The following is an 11280-nucleotide window of genomic DNA, read 5'->3' on the forward strand; positions in this document are numbered from 1 at the left end:
CTCCTACTTCCTTCCTCTCTCCATCCTTTGGAGGCCTCAGCTTGTCCCTGCTTCCTCAAATCCTGCATAATGAATCAGCTGTGTTTCCACAGTCAATAACCATGCTCATTTCTTTTCACCACTGTTTGCTCATGATCTTTTGCTTCTAGGCATGTTAAGTATGGCCAGGGCTGGTCCATCCATGAGGCCCAACCAACTGAAGCTGTTGCCTCAGGCAGCATATTGGTAGAGGGCAGCCAACTCCATCCACCTATACAATTCCATTGTTGTTGTTCCCACTTCCTAGATTGGAGGAAGAAAAGGGGAACAGGGCAGAAGAGACACAGTGGAGGGGGAAAAAGTGCTGTGGTAGACCATTGGAGGAGCAGAGGCTGACACATCATCGGTTCCTTACCTTTGGCATGCCATCTTAGGTGTCAGGAGGTTTGGGGCATGTGAATGATGATTTATCACACACATGTTCTTCTACTGCTCTTGGCAGGGGTGGTGTGGGGGCAGTGGCCAAGCACCCAAACCCTCAGGCCCAATGACAATAGTAGCACCCAGTGCACCATTAAGAAGCAGGTAGAGGTGACACTGGGGACAGATGCACACTTAAGCTCCACCTCCTGCTCACCTAAGTTTTTGGGTATGCTCCTGGGTATGGTGTCCATGGGATGCCAGACATCAGAAGAAGACTTCTGTCAACCAGTTCATAAAATTGTCACTCTTGATCTCTAGTTATTCAGGGAGATTAGACACTTGAGGTACAAGGGTGGTAAGTGTTCTCCCTATACCGGTAGCATGAAACCAGACTGCAGACAGTAGCTGGCTGGTTTGGATGATACTATCTACAGACATCGAAGTGGGACATCAGGTCAAAAAATGTCTCATTATTAATTATAAAGAGTATGAGTTGCAGGGTAGGGGTTTCCAACTCATAATGCAAATGAGCAGTCTCTAAGTAGTTGACATTTGTAATCTGAGCCTTTATGTGCAAACAACTACAGTGTCACTAAACCGAGATTAAAAGCAGATATGAGAATAACAGCCCCATCCTAACAACTTCCTGCAGCAATACAGTGGTACCGATGTGGCACCCACTGTATACCGTGGAGGAGTTTTGGCCTTTGGAGACATTCTCAGGGTAAGGGAACATTTGTTCCCTTGCCACAGGATAACCTGGGCTACTGGGTCAACTTGGACCTGTGCCAGCAACATCACTGATGCAAATACACTTGTGCCTGGGTACGGGGATCAAGAGAGTTAGAATTCTGCAAAAACGGCCGCCTCTGAACCCACCCCTCCCCAGTCCCAATCCACTCTCCTCCCTGCCCCCAACGCCGCCTCATTCCACACACCTCTACCCCCCTCCCAGTCCTGCGCTGACTTTCCCATTCCAGCAGGTGGTGCTTTGAGCTGGCTGCTTGCCACTTCCAGTGACAGCGGTCAGGTTGCATGCTCCAGCATGTTGCCTTTTGCAACAACTAGAAAGCTCCTAGTTCAGCTGGAACACTTGTTCTGGTGGCACGAGACACCTTTAGGATTGGGCCGTAAGTGTTGATGAGCTATCAGTTCAGTGCCTGATATTTAAAGCTGACAGGAAGCTGTTCTCCAGGAAACGTTTAACTAGTTTAGCCAACTATTGAAAATACTGTATGCATTTGCCTAGTTTTTGCGGGGTAACTTTTAAAACAAGCCAAGATGGCATCTGATAAAACAAATCATTAATCGCTTTGCCTTCAGGATGGTCCCAATCCCCTGTGAAGGAGAAGGCAATGGCACTCAATGAGCCCTTTTTATAGCAACAGGGCCTGGGTACACTGCACTGGCTGTTTTGTTCGGCTGTCTGGGGGAAGCCAAAGTGTGTGTAGAGTGTGCTCAGTGATGAAAATCAGAGCAAATGGGGATTTATCATTATTCAGTAAACAAGATACTCAAGTGGAAGCAATTGTACACTTCCTAACTTTTATTACAATTATATTATGCTTTTATTACAAATAAAACAAAAAACCAGCCTTGATTTTTGGGGCTTATTGGAGGGGTAGTAGCCAGTGAGGGGGGGGAAGGTGGCATAAAAGGGATGTAATCTGGGGCTGTTTAGGAAGGCCAGAACATAAAGCCTTCAGAAAAAGAATGCAAACAGCATTTGGCTGCCATCCTATGCACCCATTGACCACAGTGGGGCATATTTCTGGAAAAATGTCCATCAACTTGCACACTTTGCTGTGCTGTGTGTGGACTGCCCACCAGGTGTTCATCACCTTTAGTGCTTCATGGAAGGAGGCAGATGAGAGTGGTGAGGAAACACCTGGGGCTTTTTGCTCAGTGAATTTTTCATGCCCCTAAAGCAGTGCATCTGTTTGAAGATCAGGCTGTGAGAGTCAGCTCAGAATGCCTTTTGGCAATCAAAGGGTTCCACCACATGTGGCTGCCTGCCCGGTGTTCCACTGTGCTGCTGTCTTCTGCAGTTTCTGTGCTTGTTTGTTCCTTAATCTTCAAATGCAAACTAACGGAGAAAACAATTGATTAGTCACTTCGGAAACGAAGCACATCTCTCCGCAGATGTTCTAAAAGATGGTGCTAACTTGGATAGTTGTAACAGAGGAAGCTGGCATTGAAGTTGAGAGGCTCTGTCTCCTCCTGGAGCAATTCTCCTCCATCAGAACAATCTAGGATGGCCATTTAGCATGGAAGTTCAGGAGTTAAAAGGAAAGTTTTGCAAAAGAGGCAAAACACCCAATAATAAATGTCTTTGGATACTAATATAAGCACATTCACTAGAGCAGGGGTGTCCACACTTTTTGGCAGGAGGGCTGCATCATCTCTCTGACACTGTGTCAGGGGCCGGGGAAAAAAGAATTAATTTACATTTCAAATTTGAATAAATTTACATAAATGAATATATTAGAGATGGAACTTATATGAATGAATGAAGGTTCTTGCAATAACTCAAGGCCTAGAAAAGGCCTTGCACAAAGCAAGGTCAGCTTTCGCTTTGCTGCCGCTGCTGCATCACAGATGTGAAACAGCAAGCAGTGGAGGGAGCGCTCATCCCACAGCTCAGGCGAGAGGTTGAACAGTCGCCCTCATGCTGAGAGCAGTTGTGTCAGGCCAGCATGGGCTCCAGCAAGTCTCCAGAAAGCCAGAGGTTCACTGGAGACTGGGGGCTCCCTAAGGGCCGGATTGGGAGTGCTCAAGGGCCGCAAGTGGCCCCAGGGCCGGGGTTTGGGCACCCCTGCCTTAGAGCAATGGTTCTCACACATTTAGCACGGGACCCACTTTTTAGAATGAGAATCTGTCAGGACCCACCAGAAGTGATGTCATTCCAGGAAGTGACATCATCAAGCAGGAAATGTTTTAACAATCCTAGGCTGCAATTTTTCCGAGGAGTAAGTTCCATTTACTATCATTGTTAAAATGATATACATAATAGCTTGTTAAAAGTACAAGTCTGTAACATGTCCATAAATGTAGTCACATACCATGGTAGAATCAAGTCCAATATATTAAAAATAAAATATTGAAATGAATGGGACCCACCTAGTGGGTCCTGACCCACAGTTTGAGAAACACTGCATTAGATCCTTGGTGTATCTTTAATTGGAATGCGTTTTTATGAACTGTTGCTGCTGCTCTGTTGATGTTTGCATCATTTTCTATCTCTTATTTTTGTGTTTGCTTGTATTTTAAGAAGTGTTTTAGTTGTTATTCAGTCTTGTTAGCTACTACAGGGCTTTGGGGGCAAAAGGTGGGATACAAATGTAGAAATAAATTAAGCATATTCTTCCAATCTGCTTTAACCCACATCCAATTCCTCACTACCTCCAGGCAATGTTCCAAGATACCGACAACCCACCCAACTCCTGAATTATGTGGAAAGGAAAGATAGAACTGGGTTTATCAGCATATTGGTGGAACGAACTTAACCCCAGTTCCCCAGATGACCTCTCCCAACCGTTTCAAGTAGAACTGTAGATATTAAACACCATGGGGGGACAGAATAGACCCCTGTGGCATCCCACAAGCCAATGACTAACCATTGTGGATAGGATCTTCTGGAGTGGGAGGCCACCCACTTGCCTACTTGACTCTTGCACATTGTGACTAATAAGTAGAGGTTTTTTTGTTTTGTTTTTTGTTAAAAACAAAAAACATCACCATTTAAAATATCAAAATAAACAAAATATATTTTCCAGAAATTAAAAAAGTTACTTTTCCAGTTAGAAATAATACTATAGCTGCATCTGCTGACACTATATTGCCTATATCCACCTACCCAGCACACTTTTAAAGTGTTTAAAATTAATAAAAATGAGAACTTGTAATAAAAACACCACTGTCTGCCTTTCAAACCATGAAATCTGCAAAACAGCAACAACAAAAAACACCATTCTCAAACACCTCTACGTCTAAGATTGGCCCTGGGTGGTCTGGTCAAGTGTGTGGGGAGGGTAGCTAATCTATCCTTGGTGACGTGAGGTTCTATCACCCTTCAGAAAAAAACTCTCCCTAAACACCACTGTATTGGGTAGTTTCTGGTCAGTATATAACCTCCCCTTCCTATCCAAAGTGATTCAGCAGGTAGTAATGTCTCAGCTCCAGAGGGTCCTGAATGAAAAGGATTATCTAGATCCCTTTCAGTCCAGGTTCAGTCCTGATGGACACAGCCTTGGCTGCCTTGGTGGGTGACATTTGCCAGGGACTGGAGACGGTGAGTGTGTCCCTCTTGGTCCGGTTAGACCTTTCAGTAACTTTCATAACTAGTTCAGAGTGACACTAGTTTGGCACCCTGATCCTAAGCCTGTTTATTTAGACCAGTGGTTCCCAAACTTTTTAGCATGGGGACCCACTTTTTAAAATGAAACTCTATCAGGACCCACATAGGTATACAAGACTTAAAAAAATATAGAATATCTATTGAATGAAATATAGAATGAAATAATATTTTTATTTACAAATAATAATAATAAGCAGAAGAATAAGCAGAAAAAAGATGTTCAAACACATATCACCCTATAGTTTCAAAGGCTTGCAAACTGAAGGAGATGAGCTCTTTGCAGGGCAATTAGCTATATGATTTTTGAATAGCTTCAGGGCTTCAGGCATTGAGTTATCTGATCTTTCCATCACTTATTTTTTCAATTGAGACTTTGCTCCATGATCTACCAAATATTGGGTCACAACCCACAGTTTGGGAACCACTGATTTAGACATTGTTCTTACAGAATTCCGTACTTTTCTTTCTAGTGCAGAGGTACCCAAACCCCGGCCCTGGGGCCACTCGCAACCCTCAAGGTCTCTCAATGTGGCCCTCAGGAAACCCCCAGTCTCCAATGAGCCTCTGGCCCCCCGGAGATTTGTTGGAGCCCACACTGGCCCAACACAACTGCTCTCAGTATTAGGGTGACTGTTTGACCTCTCACAGCTCTTGCATGAGCTGTGGGATGAGGGCTCCCTCCACTGCTTGCTGTTTCATGTCTGTGATGCGGTAGCGGCAGCAAAGGAAAGGCCAGCCTTGCTTTGTGCAAGGCCTTTTATAGGCCTTGAGCTATTGCAAGACATTCATTCATTCATATAAGATCATCTTTAATATATTCATTGATGTAAACTTATGTAAATTTATTCAAATTTGAAATGTAAATTAATTATTTTTTCCTCCGGCCCCTGACACAGTGTCAGAGAGATGATGTGGCCCTCCTGCCAAAAATTTTGGACACCCCTGCTGTATACGAACTCCTTCAGTTTTCACTTTTCCAGATGCAGCTTTTTGCCTATAGGTACCCAAACCCCGGCCCTGGGGCCACATGTGGCCCTCAAGGCCTCTCAATGCGGCCCTCAGGAAGCCCCCAGTCTCCAATGAGCCTCTGGCCCTCCAGAGATTTGTTGGAGCCCGCACTGGCCCAATGCAACTGCTCCCAGCATGAGGGTGACTGTCTGACCTCTCACATGAGCTGTGGGATGAGGGCTCCCTCCACTTCTTGCTGTTTCATGTCTGTGATGCGGTAGTGGCAGCAAAGGAAAGGCCAGCCTTGCTTTGTGCAAGGTCTTTTATAGGCCTTGAGCTATTGCAAGACCTTCATTCACTCATATAAGTTCGTCTTTAATATATTCCTTTATGTAAACTTATGTAAATTTATTCAAATTTTAAATGTAAATTAATTCTTTTTTCCCTGGCCCCCGACACAGTGTCAGAGAGCTGATGTGGCCCTCCTGCCAATAACTTTGGATACCCCTGCTATAGAAGATGGTGCATTTCTCTTTGCAATAAATCAAATGGCTAGGATGAAAGATGTGGTTGGAAGACCAAGTCAGAGTTAGTAGGGGGTGCTGTAATGCAAAAAGCAGCAGGATGCTAGCCTTCTTCCTAGAAAGAAAAGAGTGGGAGGGAACAGCAATAGGTTGAGATGAAGCTCTTTAGATACAGGAGTGATGCCCAAATGGGAACATAGTAGGTGTTACCTGCAGATTTTTTTAAAGGGCAGAACACGATGGCCTGTATTATATGACACTTTCAGTATGAGCACTGTAAAATCTTTCACATTAAGGAAGAAGAGACTATCATTCACCCAGTACATGTTAGGTTCTCCCGTTAATAAGAAGAAAGATGAAAGTGTTTGGGGTCTTTGCCATGTGTCCCAGAACAGTGCTGCAATTTAAGCTTGATTCAGTAGCTTGATAAAAAAAATGAGACTATGCAGTACTTTTAAACTCCTTGGCCTTGGTGCCATTGTGGTGTGTGTATGTTTTGTGGCAGAGGAGCCTTTCTTCCCAACTGGCTCCTTATCCTGGCTCTTAGAGAAAGTGCTAATGGAGCTGGGAGTTTTAATTGATTATTCTCAGTAGGTCAGTGAGGACTTTTTCTCACTGAGTTAGAACTGACAAGGCCCTGTGCGCTGCTCCTGTCTTTACGCATGAGTCATTATTTCTAGGCCAGGGCTTCTGCTGTCACATTACTTGGGGTTAATCCAAGGGGCAGAGATTTCCCAGCAAAAGCATTTCACTCAAGTCACGCCAGAACTCCAGGAGCCAAGGAAAAGGTACATACAACAAGGCAGAGTATCTACTAAAAATATATCATCCCACACCTAAACTCCTGCAAGTTGCTGTCTCAGCATTGAGGTTCTACTTCTTCTGCGTTCTTCTTTTTGGGAATCTTTTAAATTCTGATTGAAGACTGTCCATGAATTTTCCCTTTCCATTTTCCTATTCTGGACGAAAGGAAGAGCTCGTTTAAATGTAGCTTGTGTGCGTAAAATGATCTTTCTAATAAAATTCTGCCTTGGCTGGCTGCCCCAGGGCTGAAAAACAAAACATAATCTTCTCGATCAAAGGTGATGTTCTAGTATGTACTCTTTGTTGCTTGGCTATCTTTGGCATCAAGGGCCATGGACTGCTGCACGGTCTCAGTTTGTTTGGGGAACCTGCAGAGGCACTAGCATTTGACCATTTCCTGAGTCATCACTACAATTGTCATTAAGTGCTATTTAAACAAACAAACAAAAATCACATCTTGCTGTCCATGCAATGCTGGGGAGACCTAGAGTGTGCCTGCTAGGCCGACATACCTGCTTAATTATGTTTGTCTGAACAAGGCTTCGGACAGTATATAAAGTCACTGAATGCCAGCAGTGGACCTCCCCAGACCTGCGCCTAGGGCAAAGGTCCATGAGGGCAAAGGCGCCCCCCCCTCGGGCTGTTGCTGCCCCTCCACGTGAAAAGCTGCCCCCACCACTTACCTAAGGCTCATGGAGCCTTGCGCGACCCAGGGCTGCGTCAGGGAAGCCTCTCTGAGGTTCCCCAACACTATAAACTGTGTTTCTAGAAAACTGGAATCTCAGTTTCTGACCTTGTCGGGAGCCTCAGAGAGTCTTCCCCGGGTTCCTAGAGGCTCGCACCTGGGGCATTTGCCCCATTGGGCTTAATGGTAAGTCTGCAACTGCTAAATGCTGCACAAAAGTAATTACAAACACAAGACTCTAACTGTAGGTGCACAGTGAACTGAGGGCCCAGGCTGCAGATGTCACTACTGCCACTCTCTGTCCATGCCAGCTTTTTAACTAGAATGGTGCCTAATTTCCACCCATGAATGCTGCAGAGGCCAGACGGGGTGCTCAGATGGAATGTTAGACAACATTCCGTTTAGCATGCTTTTTCTTTTACCTTTTGGTGCGATAAACAGTTTTGACAGCATTTTCTTTCTTCCTGAAGTGATCCCAACCAATCAGGGATAACAGAAGCACAGTGAGATTGGCTTGCACTACAACAGGGGTGGCCACACTCGCTTAACATGACAGCCACATACGATAAACTCCAGATGTTTGAGAGCCTCGATATTTAAGAAGAATTTAAATTCTTAAATATAGTTACTTCCCATGAACATTAAACTGACTTTGTTAATCCAGTGGAAGTTAATACCTGATAATAATTATAAAGCTTGAAAAATTTTTAAATTTACATTTTATATTAATTGTGATTTCAAAAGGAGCTCAGCTGACATATTCAGGTGAGCCTTACATTGTATGTCAAAGAGCCACATTGGCTTGTGAGCCTCAGTTTGGCCACTTCTGCACTATAAATAGTCCCAAAGTCAATTCAAAGTGAAGAAAGGAAGCATTGCCCTCACTCAGCATAATTTTTCTGATAACTGCATGTACCTAACCTGACTGGCCAATCAGATTTGTATGCCCAACTACGACCCACTGGGCAACTGAAGAACCATCTTCTGAGTGAAGGAGAGAGAAGAGAGAACAGCTTGTCAGAGTGCAATTTGAGAAGCGCTTTAGAAAGCTTTTCCATTGCTTTGTTTTGCTGTTTTACTGAAACATAACATTTTCTTGTGTTTAGACACACTGCTTTGTGAGGTTGCCTGAAAAGTGGTGTATAAATGTCTTACAGCCCAATCCTGAGCTGCCCAGGGCGCGTGGTTGCAGCGGCACCAAAAATGGCTGCTGCCACATCCTGCACACCCAAGGCAGCCACCGGAGGCACCTCGGGAGAAGGGGACTTTCATCCCCTTCCCCTGGGTAAGCACAGTAGCCCCACAATGGGGCTACTCAATTCACCACCAACCCAAAGGTGGGCAGTGAATGAAGAGTCTCCATGCAAGGCGGCGAGCCCTACATGGAGGCTTTAGATCTGGTGGAGCATCACTCCACCAGTCCCATCTCCCTCCCTCCCTGCTCTCTCCCCTAGGCTCACCTCCCTCCCCGCTCTCTCCCCACCTCCTGGACACGCCACTCCCCCACCCTCCGCCTACTCTCCACTTGCCTCCACCCTCCCCGGAACACCACCTCCCCGCCTCCCCCATGTCCCTGCTTACCTTTCCACTGCTCAGTGGTCTGTGCGACCCCTGAGCAGCAGAGGTTGGGCACCCGCCCGGTGCTAGCCCGGCACTGGCCAGCGCTGGGCTACCACCGGCACTCGCCCAGTGGTATGACCCGCAAAGTGCCTTACGTCCCGTTTGCGACAGTGTGCACTGGTGGTGAGCCAGTGCGCTGAGCCCAGGATTGGGCTCTTAATAAATAAACACTTGTATGTGATTTGACCCCCCCCCCCCCCGATTGCTGGTCTCCTATGATATTTTTAAGATTCCTCTGCAGCTATGTGGCAAAGTAGTATGCCAGGACCTGGACTCTGAAGACTAAATAAACCACAAAATGCCTGCCTTTGAACCTGTTGCTTGTGATAAAAGACATAACATACATATCGTGCGGCTGTCTGTTGTAGTCAAACTGACTTAGCTGTACATTATTAATTAGCCAATTAAATGTTACAGAATTTTGACACAGACAGGCGTTCTTTGATATAAATACATTTCTACTGCATGAAAAAACCTTTTGTGGGTGGAAAATGAATTCTGCATACTTTTTCTGAATTAACAGCCCACTGAATAGTATTCTGGACCGGCTGAGAGCATGCAGCAGTGCTGGTGCAGCCTTCGTTTCAAGCTATGGGCCAGCCAGGGACAACGCAGTGATCGAGGGGGAAGTAAAAAAACATTTACCTGATCTGCTGAATCCTTGTCCCCAACGGGCCTACCTGAATCTGTGCCAGCTCTTTGGATGGCCAGAGTAGGTCCAAGTGGGCATGCCGAGCCTGGGCAAGGGGCATAGGATATCAGCCCTGCTGCTTCTGCTATCTGCCCCATAGTGCTCTTTACATGTCCCCAGCTAGTCCCAATACCCAACCCCAACCGGTTACTGCAGGGTTCTCCAAACGCTGGCACATGGGGTTTGAAAAAAGCCCCCCCCCCTTGAGCAATGCTTACTGTTCTGCATTCCTGTGCCCAGATCAGCTTGAATAACACCTGGTGCTATGGCAAAATGGTAAGTGCCACTCAGGACAGGGAAGGCTTTTTTTTAGGACACAGTGGTTTCCAATTTGGAGACTCTGTCCTACTGGAATGCATGGAACACCTCCACTGACCTACCTGCTCTGACGAGTCTCTGGAAGCTGTTGGTGAGCACTCACAGCCTCCAACCAATTGTGCCGGTGATCCCAGCTTGTGTGCCATTGGAGCGGCTGCTGCACCAGCAACCTGAGACTTGCACGGATGGAGCATGAGTTCTGTTAGCACAAGGCCTGGTCAGCATTGTGTTGTAAGAGATGTAAGCAGCTTGTCTACAACAGTATTTGCAGTATTAAACAAGGCCTGGATAGCATTGGGCTGTAAGAGATGTAAGCAGCTTGTCTACAACAGTATTTTCAGCATTAGACTTCCTTTAGTGGGAGGCATCTTGGATTAACCTTCACATTTTAAAGCAGTGATTGCTGCATTACTTGATTAATGCTTTATCCTTAGAATGTATATGCAGGTTATACAGAATTGGTAATATTGTGTTTCCTTTTGCTTGTTCTTTATGACTCACCCTTGTCTTTTTCTCGTCTTTACATGTTCAACTATACTGGAGAAGACATGATTCTGATTGGTGGCTTCTAACACTAGAACAGGGGTGTCACACATAAGGCCTGATGTGGCCCACGGAAGGTTTTTATCCAGCCCTCAGGCTCTCAGCTGCTGAGCAGTGTTGAGGTGTTACTGCAGAAAGGGCAGCCCACATGAAACTTGGGTTCCCCCATATCTTGAAATATGATCACGATTTGCATATTTTCTCTTCTGTCGTTTGCAGCTAATTAGTTCCTAAGTGAGAAAAAGTGCTTGTTTATGGTTATGACCTGTTTAATGACATCACTTTCTCCCTAATGACATCACTTCCAGCCCTCAGCAGGCATCATGAATGCTGTTTGGCCTTCGGTATGAAATGAGTTTGACACCCCTGCACTAGAACATCATAAATA

General features: G+C 45.5%; 1 protein-coding gene across 1 annotated transcript in view; it reads left to right on the plus strand.

Moving 5' to 3' along the window:
• TAFA3 (TAFA chemokine like family member 3) overlaps positions 1-9480 on the plus strand; it is a 99795-nt gene extending 90315 nt beyond the window's left edge. Inside the window, exon 4 of the mRNA XM_066624671.1 lies at positions 9175-9480. Coding sequence (XP_066480768.1) covers positions 9175-9480 — 306 coding nt within the window. The remainder of the gene's footprint in view (positions 1-9174) is intronic.
• Positions 9481-11280: the final 1800 nt, after the last annotated feature.

Source organism: Tiliqua scincoides, chromosome 4 (assembly GCF_035046505.1).
Source record: "Tiliqua scincoides isolate rTilSci1 chromosome 4, rTilSci1.hap2, whole genome shotgun sequence".
Classification (NCBI taxonomy): Eukaryota; Metazoa; Chordata; class Lepidosauria; order Squamata; family Scincidae; genus Tiliqua; species Tiliqua scincoides.